Source organism: Cinclus cinclus, chromosome 1 (genome assembly GCF_963662255.1).
Source record: "Cinclus cinclus chromosome 1, bCinCin1.1, whole genome shotgun sequence".
In the NCBI taxonomy this organism is placed as follows: domain Eukaryota; kingdom Metazoa; phylum Chordata; class Aves; order Passeriformes; family Cinclidae; genus Cinclus; species Cinclus cinclus.
The window spans coordinates 35,328,116-35,348,492 of NC_085046.1; the positions used below are offsets into that span (position 1 = coordinate 35,328,116).

The 20,377-nt window shown below is 37.9% G+C and overlaps 1 protein-coding gene across 1 annotated transcript in view; it reads right to left on the reverse strand.

Moving 5' to 3' along the window:
* TBC1D5 (TBC1 domain family member 5) overlaps positions 1-20,377 on the reverse strand; it is a 243,112-nt gene that overhangs the window by 39,972 nt on the left and 182,763 nt on the right. The window contains exons 15-16 of the mRNA XM_062496189.1: positions 15,410-15,495; positions 9,381-9,649 (exon numbers count right to left, since the gene is read on the reverse strand). Of these exons, the coding sequence (XP_062352173.1) occupies positions 9,381-9,649; positions 15,410-15,495 (355 nt within the window). The remainder of the gene's footprint in view (positions 1-9,380; positions 9,650-15,409; positions 15,496-20,377) is intronic.

The following is a 20,377-nucleotide window of genomic DNA, read 5'->3' on the forward strand; positions in this document are numbered from 1 at the left end:
CTGAACTAGCAAAGAACAAAACATCACATGTGAAGAAGCAGACCTTTAATGACAAAACCCAAAAAAGGATCTGGGTTTAATAGTCTGAACATTTTCTAGAAAGAAAACTCATATAAATTGCTTCCCACCTTGTCCTTCATCCTCTGTTGCTTTCTTCTGCTCACCTCTCCCATAACCCTCCTACATTTTATGCCCTGATTCTCGTGTTTCTGCAGACTCTCCTGTCTGCTTCCGTCTCTTCTTCAGATCCATGCACACTGCCTCTTCTGCAACTCCTTATTCTAACCTTTTTCTTCACATATTCTTTACTTCCCACCAACTTCATTCAACTGGATTTTTCTGTTTCTACACAGAACTCCTTCAGGCACTTCCTACCTACCACCTCGTTTGAGGAGTTTCCTTAAAAGTGCATGAGACAGAGGCTGTTGTAGATCTCACTTAACTTTTGCCTTCACATTTTATAGAAAAATGGGATATGCATTAATCTAGTGCACTGTAAATAATTCCGGAGATGAAAAAGGAGAAAACACTGTGTGGCAAACAGCAGAAATAATTTAGTTGCAAGGAAATTTTTAGAAAATTTCTAATTTTAGGATAAAACCATGTCACTTGGCAACATCATTATCCTTACAGTTGCCTTTATGTAAGAAAAACACTCGTTATGCATTTCATAGTGGCAATTTACAGTGGAAGTGTGCTTTTGCAGTAGGTGAACTTAAAAATAGTTTTGGAACAGATGGAATCACATATTTTAACAAATATAGCATTTATAAAAGCAATTCACACAGCTAAGCAAGAGCAGCCAATATAAATGCTAAATGCAAAAAAAAAATCTATTTGGTGAACAGAGTAAAGTGCAACAGAAAAAATATTTATTAAGTATATATCAGATTAAATAGTCTCTCTTTACGATCCTAGTAATAAAATATATATTCCCCATAGGGTCAGGATTAAAAGAACAAACAAAGTTAAACAATGAGCAATGTGTATTTTTCACATACTCTTCACTTTATGGCCTGGACTAACATGCTTCATCTGCAAATAAGCAGATTATGTGACAAAAATTCACAGGTTATAGTGAGGGAAGAATATTTCAAATATATTTGAGGAACAACACACATGAAGTAATACAGCTTGGTAAAACAATGGAAAAAATACATGTGAATATTTTTTTCTATATTCTTTCAGCTCTAAGGAAAAATAAATGTCAAAAACATAATAAATCAAAAAGACAGAAAAGTGTCCTCATGGCCACTGCAAACAGCTATAATTCGAAAGATGGATCACAGTTCAGAAGAACAGAATGTGCAACTACTTGCATAACCAAACAAGATTTTGTGGACAGAATAATAAAACTGTCCTAAAAGGGAATTTGCTCAAATACCACCAAGAGCTTTGAACAGTCTGGTTCTTATGGCCTATAAAATATAAAATGAAAATAAAAAATAAGAGCAATACAAGATCTAGTTAAACTATGATAGAGATACAGTAAATCAGAAGTGATAAAAATACTTTATCTGTATGTTTGATACCAAGTAAGAAGAAAGGTTAGGATGCACCTGACCCTTCTGCATGAATAGGCAAATCTTGGGAAATTATCATTAAGAAGCACTATTTTTTTATTCTGCATCCAACCCTGTGACCGGTGCTGTGACATGGATTATTTGGGAATATAATTGAGAATTAAGAGAGAAAGAACAGCACTAATGAATAATTACAGTGCGTTTCAACTTATAAAACAGAATTCTTGGATTATGACAGGCTTTTCTAATTTCCAGAGGAGTCATTGTTTTTACAACCAAGAATAGTAAATAAGAAAGCTGAAAGAAACACACCAATCATATGCGCTTTCCTTAGTGTGAAAAAAAGAAAAAAAAAGAAAAAAAAAGGCATCTATGATTTTCCCAACAGAGAAATTTAATGAATCATAGAATATTTAGGCTTGGAAGGGACCCACAATGATCATTGAGTCCAACTCCTAAAGGAAGCTTCTGCAACAACATTTAACTGAGTCACCATGTTGCTTCTGAAGTCCTTCAGATATATCATGTATGCACCCAGGCATTAACAACCCTCCACAACACTGCAGTACCAACACCTAGATTTCAGGATCTCAGGACAATGACACAAATGCCATTTATACCTCCTCTGTTCTGTGTCTTACTGATTTTACATCTTTCTTAATGTGCAGTGTGGTACACTCTGCTCACTCAATAGATTCACAAGAAGGCAATGGGACAGAGTTTCTAATTTTGGATTATTCCTCCAAAAAAAAAAAAAGCCTCACCCTTCATGCAGAATCAAAATTCATAAAGTTTGCAATAAAGTACAGTTATTAACTAAACTACATGTCCTTCTCCTTTAGCAGCTTCATAAGCAGCCTGAGAACACCACTGAATCAAAACTCTCGTTTTCATCTGCTCATCTCCTCATCAATATCAGATAAATAAATTATGTCTCCTTAAAAAACATTGGAGAATCTAATTTCTCTTAGAGAAATCTAAGCATATACCAGAAGGTCCTAAAACCTATATAAAACAAGCTGAAGAAACCACATAAACATGGAAATCAGATACCTGCTAATGATGCACACATAACAAATATGTAATGATCCCTGACGTACGCAGTAGTCAGAACACATTACAGTGTAGGATGCCTCAAAAATATATATATATATATATATGCACTCTAAAATGCATAAATATTTCACAGCAATGATGCATAGGATTTCACACACTAAAAATACAACCATTTCTGAGGCAAAAAGGAGCAATGTTATCTCCATGTGCTGGCTTCTAAGTGCCTCACTACTTGCCTGTTGCTAATGATACTGGGACTGACCCCAGGGTGACAAATTCCCTGCCTCAAAATAATTTGGAAAACACACAGATGGGGCAGTGGAAAAAGGGACCAACCTGTTGACATTGTGAAGACCTCCAAGGTCTTGAAAAGAATGGTAATTTCAATTTAATGTGATCAATAATTAGGCTGTATATTAAAGTAAATGGTGATGGCAACGGGGAGAAGACTTACAATGGAAAGTGACTTTCAGATCTTACTAAGTCTGAGTTAGGTTATGGGGGATATATCCAGGAACTTCGGAGGTCCCTACTAAAACATAGAAAAAAATCAGAGGAAAAGAATAACTTTGTCATAAGGAGAGCAAGGACAAAGATACCAAGAAGAACAGAAGTATGGCACCATATATAATTCAAAACCATTCGGATCTGCTCATCTGTCTGTATTTGCCATAGTGAGGATGTAGGGAAAAGAACGAGACGAGTTTTATAAAACTTTTCAGATAAATTAGTTTCCCTTTTTCTCCTGCAGTGAAATTGGAACAAAGGCTTCCAGCACTTTTAAAATTCATTCAAATCACCTCATCACACAAATCCATAGGCTTTTTATTTCAGCTAAGGCAGGTGAGGTCCCTGTTAGTCACATGCACTACAGTAGATGTTCGGCCCAAAATACCTGCCCCAAATATAACAAGAGGGAAGTAATGCAGCTAAAAGGGACAATGATGGTGGAACTGGCCCCCCATGACAGAGTGGGAAATACAAAGTTCAAAAGCACAGAGGTTTGTAGTACAGATGAATGCTGATGCACAGCAGATGCCAGTGAAGAGACACAGATACACGGACACACTGAGACACACACACACAAACAAACACACACGAAAACACACAGATACAGAGCCACACACACACATGTACATGCAGACACGCACAAATGCAGCAGACATGCAGATACACATGCACACACACAGACAAACACAAAGACACACACACAGATGGACACAGACACAGACACATGGACACACACATGCACAGAGTCAAACACACACAGACATGCAGACACACACAGACACAGGCACAGACACACAGACACATGCATGGACACACACAGACACAGACAGACAGACACACAGACAGACACACAGACACAGACATACACACAGACACACAGACATAGACACATGGACACAGAGACAGACACACAGACACACACATACTGACACAAAGACAGACAGACAGACAGACAGACACACACAGACATATGGATACAGACACACACATATACAGACACACGGACACACAGACAGACACACACACACAGACACACATAGACATACACACACTGACACAGACAGACACGCATACACACAAACACACACACAGACATACACACACACAGACAGACAGACAGACAGACACACACACGGACACACAAAGACACAAGGACACACACACAGACGCACACACAGGCACAAGGACACACGCACAGACACACACACAGCTACACAGACAGACAGACACACACAGACACACCGACACAGACACACGCACACAGACAGGCGCGCGCACACACACACACACACACACACACACACACACACACACACACAGAGCCACACGGACACAGACAGACAGACCGACAGACAGAGACCGACAGACAGACAGACACAGACACACCGACAAACACAGACAGACAGCGAGCCGTGGGGAAGAGACGCGCAGGAGCCGAGCTGTCTGCCGGCACAACAGCGGCGCTCGGTGGACGGACAGCGGCGGTGCCGGCGGGCGCCGCCCGGGCCTACCTGTGGTGGCCGGGGGATGCTGCTGGGCCCGGGCCTGGGCCTGGGCCTGGGCCGGCCCCGGCGGCGCCGCCTCGCCCGCCTCGCCTGGCAAACAAACAACAGCGTTAGCGGGGCCCCGCCGCTGCTGCTGCCCGAGAGAAGAGCCGCAGCTTTGGGGGTTTCAGCCGGAGGACCCTGCTTTGAACAGAAAGGACATCGTGAGAGAGCGCTGTAGGGACAGGCAAAAGAAGTGGGAAGGTTGGATAACCAGTTGTCACAGGCTGCACAGCACCAGGGCTTTTAAGCGATGATTTAGGTAAAAATCTAAACTTAACGGAAGAGTCAAAACCGTTCTGTCTCTGGCACTTTACAGAGACAGTGTCATTCTGCTGTCTGGGAGCTCCACAGAATGGCTGAGGTTGGAAGACCACCGGAGGTCGCCTGGCCTAGGCCCTTTGCTCAAGCAGGGTCCCCTAGGGTGCATTACTCAGGATTGTGTCCTGATGGCTTTCGAGTATCTCCAGGAAAGGGGACTCCACAACTTCTCTGGGCAATCTGTTTCAAGGCACGGTCAATTGCACAGTAAGGAAGTTTTTCCTCATATTCAGGTGGAATTTCCCATGCATCAGTTTCTGCCCATTGCCTCTTGTGCTACTGTTTGGCATCACTGAGAAGAGGCTGGCTCCATCTTCTTCACACCTCCCTTTAGATACTATCCCTTCTCTTATCTTCTTTTCTTGAGGCCCAACAGTTCCAGCTCCCTCAGCCTTTCCTCATAAGTGAGGTACTTCAGTCCCCTAATCTTCTTTGGAGCCCTCCACTGGACTCACTCCGTGTCTCTCTTATGCTAAGAAGCTCAGAAGCTGTATCCTTACTGTGAAAAAATTTCATAATTGTCTATTAATATGTATATTTATATATTTTTTAAGAAAGGAAAAAAAAACCCCTCCATTTGTCAATCTGTGTTTTATTCCTTTAATTTGTACTTTGTTCTGCTATTAATAAGGACAATTTCTTTATCCATATGAAAAACATTTTCTAGAGACACTTCATAAATAATTCTAAATTGAGGGATCATGTCTTTAGGGCATACATGGTGACTGCAGAAATTCTGGTTGTGTTACAACAAATACCACAGTAGTATCAACTCATAAAAACAAAGAGTAGCCTGGAAACTCTTTAAATACAGTTTTGGCATGACATTTTTAAATTGGTCCCCTAATGTGCCCTTGTGATAAAGCTGCATTCAAATCAAAAGCCTTTTGAGTTTCACCGTGAAATGACCTAGAAGGAAAACTGTATCGGGCACTATCAGGGAAGAAAACAAAGAGAAAAGTTTTTTTTTTTTTTCTTGGCAATACGCTGCCATTTGGTAATCAAAGAATATCTAGTTTCTGAATGATGAAGGATCCACTGGAACACACAAGGCAACCATTATGCTTTTTTGCCATATTTTTTTCATTATCAATATTTTTATCTTTCAAAATAACCACCTTAATTGAAAATCCAATAAACTCAGTATTTGAATTCAGCTTTTGTGCCAATGAATTACTTCACTGTGCAGGACACAGAGAATGTTTTAATCCCTCTTCTGTCAGCAAGCTACCTTGCATAAGTAATCAGTAATGATACCCAATCTTCTGGTGCTGAGGACAGGCTGAATGGGATTAATATATTATTAGGAGGAACTGAATTTCCAATTAGGTGTCTGGATACTTCGTTCAGCTATGATTTGTAATGCTGAAGACTCATCTGGAATTACAGGCTTGCAATTATGGTTGTTTTTTTTTTTTTTTTCTTTCCCACTCTTCTGTTTTTCCATTTACATTATCTAAATTATATGCATTTTTTTTCCTTAGAGAAATTCAGCAAGTACCAAAACTTTGGAGTGAGAAATAATTACAACTGATTATATAACCCAATCATCCCTCATCTACAGAGTGGCAGCATGAATGGTAGCTGGTTTGTGAGTGGTAACTCTGTTGAAACAACTGTTAAAGTTGGGATAGGATTATTTTGACAGTCCTGCAAGGTATTTCCTTACCAAGGACTTCTTCACAAAGTAGATCAGCCAATTAATTTAATCCCTTCAAATTTATAAATCTCTACATATTAATTAAAATTATCCGCACTACTTGAGCATTCAAAACCTGAAAAGACCAATAAGAGAAAAATGGATGACTTATTTTATGGCTTGATGCCTGTTAGATTTACAGCACTTCAGCCTGTTATACTGTCCAGCTGAACATCTGTGAGTATTACATCAACTGGAAGGGCAAATGTCTATCAATTTAAATCCTAAATCCATGTCTCTGCCTACCTCAGCTAAATAACCAAGCTCCAGGAGGCTGAGGAGAGCTGAACACACAGCAAAGAACAAGAACAGGAGACACCTAGTGACAGCTAGTTAGTAATTTGGGAGCCTTCTATTTCTAATAGCTTTTAGATACTCAAAATCTACAGCAGAATCCAGACCTAGAAAAAAGCCAGTGTAGAATCTAAGAAGTTCAGCACAAACATGAGTGGAATGAGAGCTTCTGAGAGTATGAATATATTTTAAATCCTACATCTCAATGCCTGGGATGGAAGTACTGTCAGTTTCTCATAGCTGTGGAGGGTGCCCTCTTTGACTTGATTTGCTGTAGTGCTCTTTCTTGAGGTGGTGTTACTGTCCTCCACAGAACAGAAAAGACTTACTTGTGTTTTTAAGGTGTGGTGGAGATTGTGCTGTTTACAAAGGTCCCTGCAGCAAGCTTCAAAAGGCTTTTTAGCATGTCTCCATCATGGTATCATTGCAAATAGGGATTTTTTTACTGAACAGCTAAACTTACTTCAGAGAGAATTCACTGAGGACCCTCTACAACACTTAGTATTTGCTTTTGTTATTTTTTGTATCTCTTTGAAAATATAAATGATGGCACTTGCAAACATAGATGCTGTCATTTAAAATTTCTATACAATCATAGGTAAAATACTTGCAACTGTACAGGTCTGGAACAACAAACATTGCACTAATATATAAAACAAAACTCACTGTCATCTGAACGCATTAAAAATAGTATATTTACATTCTGTTGCCCTTAAATTACTTCTGCAAAGGCTGTGCCAAATACGGATAGACAGAATACACTGAGAGGAAGCTGCAGTATGTTTTTCTTCTTACCATGAAAATACCTTGTGCCCTACATCATAAATTCTTCATAACTTTACCAAATCTCCATATTCGTGTTGATACAGCAATATGTGAACAGCCTGTGCATGACCAAACATAACTACAATTTTTTATTCTGATTCTTGATGGAAAGTATCAGGTGCATTTCCTGATGATACATGTTAGTTGGCCCATACAACTGGTCATCCTTTAGCAGCCACATCAAGATTAAGCTAAAATCAATTCCTCCTACAGAAGTTGCTTCAAATTGTGTGCTTTTATTATATTAAGCAGGGAAAGGAAACAGCCACCCACGGACCACTTTTAAACTCAAAAGGGGAAAAGAAAATGTGATAAGAGAACTATGGAAAACTCTTAAAAAAACAAAGAAAAAGTCTCTCTGAAACAGTGCAAATAATTTTGTTCTACACCTGATTTTATTTCCATTATTGTGAACAGGACTGGCATCAAAGTTTCACTACACTTCAGTTTCCCATCTGCAGTGCAAAACCCTTGCTGGAGCAAGTTTTGAGATATAACTGAGAGAAACTGCATATCTGGATTTTGCCAAGCAGCTGCAGTGGCCCTTACAGAAGTGCCTGTATGTGTCTGCTCCAAAAGAACAGCTAGCTGTACCTTTCAGTTCTGCTCCCTCAGTGTCTGCTGGGATGCCATCCATCATGAAAAGGCCCTTGGACTATATGGGTGCCACAGTAAAGAGAAAGAGCACCAACTTCAGCTATGAAGTGTTATTTCCCTTCTTTTACCCTTTCAAATCTGCTGAAAAGAAGATGCAATCCTATGCAAAGGTTCAGGGCAACGAGCTCCAGCCCTCAAGCTCTTAATCACAACACTGGATGAGTTGCTAAAAGCAGCAGATACTGTTTTGCCTTACATACTCCTTGAAAAGCACATACTGCCATGGGCTGGCTGAAGATGAAAAGCACTAACCTACCTTGAGCATGGCAGAGTATAGCAAACAACTACCAAAGCTGAGCTTGTGAATTTGTTGTTTGAATAAGCTGTGCTCAAGAAATATAAAAAGGAAGGCTTAAGAAAAAGACACAGTGTTTACTGAATAAAGTGCAGAGGGCCATCGCAAATTGTTAAAAGAAATTCGTATTATGGTTCAAATAACTTCTTAAATAAGCTTCACACATTCTAAATGGAATAATAATTTGTTTATTAAGAATTACTCTCTAACTTCCTTCACTTATTATTATGTATTTAGCTAATACTGTTATGCATGCTATTTTTTGCTGATAACCTGGAAAAACATGTATGAAATTGGTCTTGCAGTTAAAAAAAGTTTGCATTTAAAAATCTGAAAAAATAATTGGTTCATGTTTATGGTAATGATTAAGTTTGTTGGCCTGTCTGATGCAGTTTCTGGTTAGTATTTTTTTAGAAGTTCAAAATTTCTTAACAGTATTTGTACATTCTTGACATAGCATCTAATTCTGTATTGCACTGCAAATGTGCTGTTGTACTTGGCATAGGCATCCTGCTTAGCAAAATACTTTTTTGGCTGTTTCCTCCAAATATATACAAGCTAATAAAAAAATGAATAGAAAAAGAACTTTCTTCAGCCCTGAAGATGTACGACAAAGCTTCCCTCAGTCACAGTGCTGCCACATGTTTCCCCTTTACCTTTGCCCAGCTGAACTGGCATGCTTTCAGACTTCATCATCCTCTGCTGCTGTGACTGCTGGTGGTGGTGGAGGTGCTGCTGCTGCTGGTGCTGAGGGGCTTCCACTGTGCTCCTGCTTGGCATTGAAGAGGGAGGGAAGCTGCTCCCGCCGGCAGGAGTGCCCACTGCCCCACCTGAAGCCATGGCTGGAGCAATGAGCTTTCGGCCAAAATTCAGTAAGCTGTTGGAGACTTTGTTGATGTTCAGAGGGGCAGCTTTAGCACTGGCACTGAGAAAAAAAGAGGAGAAATCATCGCATCATTGCCAACGGTTTGGACAGGCACAGCCATACGTGCATCGTTCTTCAAAACTTGGAGATAAAAATCAAAGATTTGAACATTACAAAAGAAAGTGTTTTACTACAGTTGCACTGGAATACACACAAATGCCACACGGACTGGGTGTGGTATGAATTTTTCCCAACCAAAATTGGACAAGTTATTTTGGTCCTTCTCCCTGAAAAATGCAGACTAACCCCAAACAAAGTGAGTTTGTACCAATTGTCTTAATTTGATTTCCTAAATTAAAAAAGAAAAGAAGAGTGACAAAAAGCAATCCAGACTCTACGGATCAAAAACTTTGTAAAATTGAATTTTTGCACTTATTTGAAGACTGCATTAATATTTATTTCTGCTAGATTAAATTCTCTCCAATGTTTAAAATGACTCAGCCCCAAACATGTCTTTCAACAAGCAAAGCTAACACTAGACTGTCTCTTTAGGTTCTCAGAGCTAGATGCTCTGTGTTCACCTTCTGACCATCCCAGTCATTTCAAGCCAAGCAGTTTTTAACAGGAATCCTGATTTCTAAAGTGATTTTGCTGAAGAACTGCTTCAGGATATAACACATATACTGGATAAAAATCCTTATAACTCTTACTTTTTATTTTTAACTACAGTGGCTATTTAATTCACTTCAGTTATATGCAACATTAAGAATGAGGAAATTGTTGAACCATTTAATTTGTCTAAAATAAAGAGGCAAAGAACCCTCTAATTCCCAATGGAAGTGTTCACATAACCCACAGATTAGTAAAGCCATTCCTATTTATTCATGCAGTAATTCCCTGCCTTATATAATTAATGTTTGAAATACCATTCACAGAAATATATCACAACCACAAAGACCTTTTCACTCCTGAGGTTTTATTTTACTGATCTGTACTTACATGATATAAATAGCTGTGTTTTAAAAACATAAAGAAATGTAACAAAAAACAACACAATCATACTGGAGAAAAATAGCTTTACAATGTTTTGGGGAAGTTGAACTAAAACTACAAATGAATTAATACGGGTAACCTGTAACTTCTGCAGACACCTGGCAGAGTAATTTTGATTTTGCTCTTCCTAGAATTTCTCTATTTGTCTCCAGAGATTTTTTTTTTTTTTTTAGAATACACAATGCAAACCTGCACACATATATAGAGCAAATCCAGAAAATAACAACAGCTGAGTTGTTTAGAATCAGAATAGCTACTCAGAATAGACAGAGAAGGAGAGCTATCAGAAGGAAGTAAGAGAGCCTGCACACACAAGATACATCCCCAAGCTGTATGGGGCACTTCTGCCATATTCTGGTGATGAAGAAAAATGGCATCTAGAATTTTTTAAGAGGAACAACAGTGCAGAGACTGGGACCAAGTGTTGCTTTCCAATTTATGGAAGCTGGGAAAGAATGACTGCTGAATAATAATTACAGGATGTTTCTGTGTCTCTTGATTTTATTGATTGCTGCTGGTGTTGGTTGCTGTTGTTGCTATTGCTGTCGGTGGACAAAATGTCCTTCCACAGTCAGCTAAGAATGACTGACAAAGTCACTAGGAGGAAAGCATCTGCAGAACTATAAAATACTGCTGCAGAGACCCAAATGGTTTCAAAAGCAAAGTAAGTAGTTGTGAAAGACTGAAGTGTTAATGGTTAGTGACTCAAACAATTGAAGATGTGCAAAAGCTGAAGGTGCTTTGCATAGGTCAGATTTGCACTCCCCAGCTGAAGGGGAGGAGGAGGTTTTGGATGTTTGGTGGCTCCTGGGTGAGAGGCACAAGTCTGCTGACCCTGACCCTAAAAGAAATCCAGAGACAGCGGTGCTCTTGCTCCACGCAGTGCCTGCACTGAGTGATTCAAGGATTGCTGGTGTATGACAGTGCTGGATCTTTGCTGCAGCACAAAATGGAATTTCTGAAGTCATAGCTGATTTGGTTCCACTAAGAGCTGCAACACCCAACACTGCAAACCAAACAGCCACAATATAAGCACCTGTGTGATTGAGCATTGGACAAGCTGGTTTCAAAGCCCCGTTCTAATTGTCCTGCCTGGGCAGTGGAGGAGCCAGCAGGGAGTTGTGTCTTCCAGTTTATTTTAGGCAACTGAATGGCAATACTGTGCCTTTAACCACTGCTCAGCTGGCACAGGCTTGGAAGGGAGGGCACTACACCTTTGACAGCCTCCTGCAAGAGTATGAACATTCACCTACCATTGCAGAGGCTGCACAATGAACAGTCTCACTCCCTCTGGAAATGAAATTAATTGAAGGAGATCCCCCTGAAAAGGTGGAGGAAGTAACAACAGCAGTGTGAAAAGCACTTCATGAGACTGAAGTTGAGATTCCACCTGAGAAATATCTTAAGAGTCCAAGCTGTTAAGCAACTTTAGCCACTAAGGGGTAACCTGTCCAGACCAACCCCTCGAGACTTGTATTGCCTTCTTTTGCCGGAGTTGCCAGCACACTCCCACTGAAGATCAGAGGGCATAAGTCACCCCACTAAGGGCAGCCCCCTCAGGATTCCAACACTTTGGTCCCCTCAGACCCTCCAGAACGTGGAATTACCAGATTTGCCCGTTCTGAGTGAGGGATGGCCAGTGGACTTATATGTGAAGGCTCACAGAAAACAGCCAGGGAGATTTGATAATCATGTTTCCTTGGGCCCTTTTAAATATCTGGTTATTTCTGTGGTAGACACAGGAGCACAAATGTCAGCATTTCAAACAGAAGTTGCTGCTCTAGTGGATTATGCCAGACAAGAAAAGGAGTTGGATATGTGAATAAACTCAATGGATTGCTTCATTTAAATAATCTGCCTGTAGCAGACTGTGTTTTTTCTTCTTTTTTTTAAGGATCCTACTAACAGATGAGGTCAAGTTGAACAGGATCTCAATCAGTTATCAATAGTAACAGTAAATCTCATTACATTGCTGATTTTGGGGGTCATACCAGCAATAACTTGTCTGAGATTCAGAAACCAAACTTTAGTATATTTTTTCCCTTCATTTACTGAAAATTATCACTGAAGTTGGAGTTTGGGGTGGTCTATCTCACTCACTCACCTGAAACATTACCTTATAAGGAAGATAATGGCTGGCACATTGAGTCCTAGCTTTATGTTGTTGCTAAGTCTAGAACCTCAACAATCACTAAAAAATCCCCTTGACTTTGCACAAAAAATTATATTTACTGAAAGTAAGTGATTTACACTGACAGGCCACCTGAGCAACAAAGCCACTGGACACTTTGAGTTTAATGTATCATCCGAATTGTGATGGTAAACAGATGCAGGAAACAAAGCTTATACAGAGGCTTGTGTATTTGTGTCCAGCAGCTTGTTTCTTTCTTATTTCTTTATTTTTCAGCTATATGTAGCTTAACAAAAAGGTGTCAGTTTTTCTTCTGCACTGTTTGATTTGCTCCTTTGACATATACATACACCAGGACAAATTAATTTATTTGCATTTTTCAGATGGTTGAAAAGAGACTTTTTGAAAAAAAAAATCATTTTACAGGAACAGTAAGTATAAACAATTTCCAAGGCTTTATGTCCAAAACATGATTTTTAGAAATACTTCCAACAGTAAAATGCAATAATGTTTTAGAACTACGTGACAACTAGAAAGGATAGTTATCATAGCTTCTAATAACCCATGATGTGAGTCGGCTGTGCTATGAACTGACACTGCTAATGATGAGAACACATACAAATTAATGAAAAATAAATAATGATGCTATCTAAATATCTTTTCAAGAGGTGGTTTTAAAAAATGCATTGTGAAGTAAAATCTGTGCAATTTCTCTGAATAACAGCTTCAGAAAATGAGTAATAGTGAGGTGCTACATCTCTGGAAGATTTACATTAAAAGTGAACTGAAGTTCAGTAAAATAAGAACAATGTGTCTATTTCTTACGATTTAAATATCTGATATATTAATGAAAAGAATGATTACAGCCATTAAACATGGATCAATCTATATTTTAGCCATCTAAATGTACTAGACATGCACAACAATTACAAGAAAAATACTGATTGATTTATGTTGTAGAATTATCAGCAGATGAATTTAAAAGTAAGGCATCGGTTTAAAAATATGAGTATCAAGGAGACATGAATTCCATCCATGAAGCAAACAATTTTGTTTCATCACAATAAGCATCATTGACCTTGACTGTGAATGGTGTATTTTTAAACTAGCAGTAGGAAGATGATTCAATCTCTGCAGTTTTCTGCTAAGATGGAAATGTTTTGTTTTAAGCAGGCCTTATTCAAAGGCATTTCTCTTTTCAGCAAGTAATCATTGCAAGAGATGAGAGACAAATATATGAATATGACCAATTAAAAAGTTTTATATGTGATAAAATAAGCAATATATTAGAGATTTATCAAGATATTTTAAACATAACACAGAGTCTGTGGAATTAAAGATGAAATAGACCTGGTAGTTGATTTAATCTGTCTCTGGTCACTGCAGAAACATTCCCTAATGTTACACCCTCCAGTTCTCTCCCTATTTCAATCTTAAACAGTTTTACCACACTTGACCTATGCTAAGCATTCCTGTCTTGGGATGAATTTATCCCAGATTTTCTTCTATCTGAATTATTCTAAACAACTTCCCATCTCATTTGGTGTGCATTCTGAGTGTATGTATGCAATTAATTTATATTCCTACATAGCTTTAATGAATTTGTTTTTCTTGGAATTTAGGTTTCTGGCAGGTGTCATTCTTGTTGGGGCCTTGTGATTTACTTGTTTTTTCAAAATCCTTAAAATCTTTCTTTTTGAAACTTCAAACAAACAACTTATTTTTCCATCTTAGGCAACACTTGAGATAGTTTTTTCAAAAGAATAAGTAAAAACACTAAGAAAATGCAATAGAATCAGCAATTTTTGACACCTGTCCTCAACTTTAAAGCCTGATTGGTAAAGAAAAAGATGGTTTTTGCAGTCATTCTACTTAGCTTTAATTTCTGCTTTTTTGTTCCTTTTTAAAAGCTTCTCAAACTACTCCAATTTAATTTTAGTTGGCTTTTAATACAGATGATTTCAACAGAATGTGACAGAGATGCAGAAGTCCAAAAGCCAACAAGTTCCCATGAATCAGTAGGCAGAGTATGGTTGGGGCCACGTGTAACCCAAGAAACTGCCCATGACTGTGTCAAGTGAAGCTTTATGTCTTGTGCTGGACTGACCTGCAGCCACCAGCAGCCACCAGCCACCGGCACCCACCTTGTGGCCATCCAGATAATATGGCCTTGACAAAAAAATTTGGGCATTATTGATACAAACCGCTTCTAAAAGATGGGAGGAGAGGTTTTGTAAAAATTACTTCAAACTGGATTGATATTAAATCAGCTTCACTTACTTTCTGGTACATGGATACTCCAGATTGAAAGTAGGTACATTATCAGAATTAGTTCAGGTACAGAATTCACACAGGCAGTGTTTTAGGATAAATGTCACTGTGCAAAAGTGTCCTCTTAAAATCTTTTTTTAAGCTTCCCTTAAAATGATGCCAGCAAGTGACTGCAATACTACGTGTAAAAACTTCCATTTTTTCATGTAATCGTCAAGAGACAGATTTGAAAAAAATGTCATGAAATAAATATATGTGCTTCTAATACTGCTTATGCAATTCTGGTTTAGGATAAATGTGACTTCTGAAGTATTTTGTTTATGTAAGGTCTTAGTTTGGTGAACATATATTTAGAAATAGCTTACCGGGTTTTGTTCATCAAGTCTGCTCCACGTGCTTTGTAATAATCTAAATTTTGTTGGAACTGGTGAGTCACTGGTCTTGGATTTCGCTAAAAAATTAAAAAAAAATACTTCATTGTAATTTTCTGGGAGATTTTAAGCAGAGACATGAAATATGTTCATTAAAGAGGATTATAAACTTACAGAACAATTTCTTTTCCTGGCACCTTGGTTTTTCTAGGCAGTAATGTCATTTACATAAAAGTGAGGACTTAAAATACTTAATTCCAAACTCTACCTGTAAATCCATTCCATGCTCACAGAAATCAGTACTCTTCCACATGGTGATGAGGCTGTTAGCTCTAGTGGTAAAATTCCTAATTAAATCAATAATTCTTGGACAAGAACAGATACTGACATGATTTTTTCCTGCAGTTCAGGTATAGAATTTGACTAGCTCCAAGCTAAAGTGCTATGCTTTAAAAGAAAATGGTAAGAGTATCGAGAAATTATAGCAAACATTTTGAACTGAATACATCACTAGCAGTATCTGTTAAGCAAAGAATTAATTTTAGTGAGACAACCTGAACAATCCCACTAGATGGCACATGGAGCCTATTTTTGCTCTCCAAATTTCACCCTACTGAAAACCAAGGCTATGAATAAAGAATTGCTGTCCTACAATGAAGTGTATATAATTAATAGTGAAACCAGAATCCACTTGTTATTCTCCACTTCTGACACTGTAAAACTCTTTCATGGAATCATGCTGCCTTCAGTAGTTTTGAAATCATCGTTTTGGGATCTAAGAATCCATTGAGCATTAAGCACAGACTGCAGTATATGCATAAAGTACCTTAATCAAATGCATGCATCCTGAAGGACATCCTATTTGGAGAGAAAAGTAAATATTTTTAAGTAAAAAAATTTGCCTGCAAATGGAAATGGAATAATGGAGCAGTACAGAGAGAACCTTTATATATATATAAATGAGAAATGGCTTAAATAATTTCTAGTGCAAGGGAAAAACAAAATGGTAAATTTCTGCATAATCATCAGATTTACCATATAAAAGAGATCTAGACACTTTCTAAGTATTTGCTACAAAAGTTTAATAATTTTTTGGCTGTTGCCTTATATTCTGATCTGCCTTCTTAAGTCCTGCTAGTAGTAAATACAGTTTTAGTGAACCATGCATTGACATTTCCAAAACTGTGAGAGCACATTATATTTTTGACAGAGTCAGCCTTCAGGTGTTTCAGTTTCACATGTGGTATATTTGCTCTCCCGATTTCATTACAGACTGGAGTATACAGTCTTATCCTCTCATTTTCTACATACCTACAGATAGCTCTCCTTCCCTGAAAATCTTATTTCTGGAGGAGAATACAGTACTTGAATTTAAAAGACCAAAACATTGCATGAGCATAAAATGAGGGAAGCAAATGTATAGAACTGGTAGATACCAAAGGCCACGATGATTTCTGGAAGCATATTTAAGGGTGGGAATTTCCAGATTGTTTCCTGCAGTTAGACTTAATCTTGTATGAAAACTCTCATTTTCTTTCTTTGGAAACACAATAAACATTTTAAACATGTATATTTGTAGAGTTCATTAAAAAATGAAGCAACTAAAAGGTATTAGACAAGCATTAAAAATTCTCATCTATCCTACCACCAACATTGTAATGGCTGTTGCACATTTTTCATCTCCTGTTATAAAAACAATGTTTGAATAACTCTACCTATTCATAGAGCTAGAAAGTCAGTCCTCATCAACTGACAGCAATAACAGTGAATCAGCTTTAGTTACTATTGCCCTAGTTTGGTAATTCAATACATTTCTATGATAATCAAATCCAAACTGACGTGATGAGGATAACTGATGGCTCTACGACTTCTGTGTGAGTAATCAAACAGTATAACTTTTCTCCTATGAATTAAGTAACTTCTTTCTTTACATATTTTGAAGGGTAAGGTTGAAGAAAAAGAGATGGCTAAAATAATGGGCACTTCTATGCCATAAGACAGCTCTTTGAAAAGTACAAGTTACCAGGTGCTAGGCAGATTTGCAATTTGCTTCCAATAACTGAATATATATTGATAGTTGGCAAAAACACTGGAATTTCCTTTTCACCACCCAATAATTAATAAAAAAGATTACTACTACATTGCTTCTGAATTAAATAAAAATCCAAAACCAGAACAAGAGGAAAAAGATCATGTGGAACATGATGTATCTTGAAACGTATTTGTGCAGAAATGACAAGCAATTGAAGACATGAAAAACTGATCTACTATCTAAGCACTTAAAGCCATTAATAGGAATAACAACTAACTTGAACATATGAATGAGGCTCAAGCATTACTTTCACAGGGGCCTATTTAAATTCCTGTGAGGTTTAACGGTATCAAAGGAAGAAGCAGTTTAAAGTACTGTTACATGCAGTGAAAAAAAACTCTCTGAAAAAACATTAGAAATGCAATATAGTAAATACCAAGGGTTATTACTGCAATTTCTTTTGTAGCATCACTGAGATAGCCTCTCAAAAAATTTCAGTATTTTAAAAAACTAACCTGATATATATGTTAGCAGACAAGTATCTGTGGAGTGCCACCATAGAAAATTTAAATACTTCAGAAAACTGAAATTCAGATAGTAAAAAATATATTATTTTGAAGATTAGGATCTTTATGTCACTGTGGTTGTCCTTTAAGTTTTGTATGCTTTTCAAACATTTGGGTAAGTTAAATGTAAAAAGCAGAACAGAAAACCTAGACAATTACAGTGCTTGTTCCTTAAGAATTTTAAAGTAATTCCCTTCTCTAAACCTTCAATTTCAGCTGTCCCCTAAATTACAACCTATATATTAGAACTAAGGACTAAATTTATTAACAAAAAACCACAGCTCTGTTGCTTAAAATATTCAGTTTTTTCCTACACAGTGCAATTTAGAATAACCCAAATTGTATTTTTCATTACTTATGTAAGTAAAGTTGTTCCTTTTCTTTTACAGTTTATGTACATTATTTTGTTACTAAATTGGATAAAATATTTTTTTTCTTAAACAGCTATTGCTAAAATGATAGTGAAATCAATCCTTCAAATTCATAGTTTGTTGAATTCCTCCAAGAAATTGTGTAAGGGCTGAGGGCATTATACAGATTAACACATATATGATTTCCCCCTAGTAAGGAAAGAGAGAGCAGAAATTAGAGACAAACTGTCTATGACAATACTACCCCCCCCCCCCTTCCACTTTCCCACACCCACTTTGTAGGAGTAGCCTGCTGGATTTATAATTCTTCTAATCTGAATGTCTATTTACAGTGAACATAGTTTCAACTGGTAGAAAATTCCCAGTTTATGCTTTTAAAAGGACAATGTATGAAATTCACATATAGAAACACATAGAAATTGATGTGATTTTGGACTTCGTCTCTTCAAAATGTATTAGCCACAGTCCAAAGGGAAAAAAAGCCTGGAAATGTTTCAGGTATCTGAAATAGGCATCTGCCTCTGAGCCTTTCCTTGCCTAAAAGATCCCCCTGTCCCCAGCTCATTTCTCTGCTGAAGTCCTCTCCCTGACCTCCTGTCTATTCCCAGCCTCCCCCAGTCTAACTCACTCCAATTCCTAGGGCTGCCAGGAGGTTCTTGAGGACCTTCTCCTTGCCTTTATCCTCTTCCAGGGACACGGGGCCGAGCTAAGTTGTACCCACAGCTGCACTTTTCCTGGGTGAGGGACTGACGCTGTGGTCAGAATCACACTGCCTTCTGATTCCCTAAACCTGCAAAACTGCTGAAAAGCACTTCCCACCAGCTAAGGATCCTGCTCCATATGCTCAAATTCCCAACTAAATCCCTTCTCCTCCCTGGCCTCTGGAGACATATCTCATCATGTTACCCATGGAATAGACAGGATATGGCAAAGCATGTTCTGTGTGTGACAGAACTCCCAGGCTGTTCTACAACGTACCTGGTTTCTCACCCCCTGAATACACAGCATGTTTAAAAGTTTACATGCAGGTGCAACTGGAGGAATCTCGATAACAATCTTCTTTGTTGAGGCATTCTCTTTTCTCCCTTTCTAGTTTTATTAACAAGGGGAGAAAAAACATCAAATTCAATTTTGCACAAAAACTGAAGGTTCGGAACAAGAGACAAGAATAAAAAAAGATGTTCAATATATCAAACAAAAAATGAGATGTATTTTAGCAAACATGCTATTGTCTCAATGCCAAGGGAAAAGCACTTGTCATTAGAGAAATGAATTGCTCAGCTGTTTATAAGCAAAAAGCTCTGGGGAATTTCTCCAGGCCCAAACCACAAAGTATTGCAGGGTTACGCAAACATACGTTGCAGGTGTTTTAGGGTAGACAGGTGGGAAAACCTCAGCTACTAAAAAAATTCACCACTTAATAGATTGTATCTGAAACCAGATAACCTCAATGCAACAGAGAAAAAACAAACAAAATAGCACCAGTGAATTCTGAATCCAGGCACAATAGGCTGACCAAAATAATCCTCTCACTAGTGTCAAATGGAATGTTTCAAAACTAATGTTTTCCAATGTATTATACAAATGCTGCCAAAGACTTATTGTTTTCCCCCCTAAACTACTAATATTTTGAGCCTAAATCAAAACCCAGACTGACCCAAACATACGCAAAAAGAAGGATCATGATGGAATGCTGTTCTACTTGTTTAAACGATTATTTTTAGGGAGCCAATTTTCTCCTTTTCCCCTTTGTCAGCTGACATGGCAATATTGAATTTCTTCATAATTCTTGTACTGCCCAAGACATTTTTGTATTAAAATTCTGGTTTTTTTCCTTTGCGCTTGTTTCTAATGAAAGTTGGAGGATCATGTGACCCTAAATTTAAATAGGACTGTGAGGTCAGGAAAGGTTGAACTTTTCCTGCTAGATCATCTAAGTTACTTTCTTCATTAAAGAACATGACAACAATTTTGAGCTGGAACAGAGCTGAAA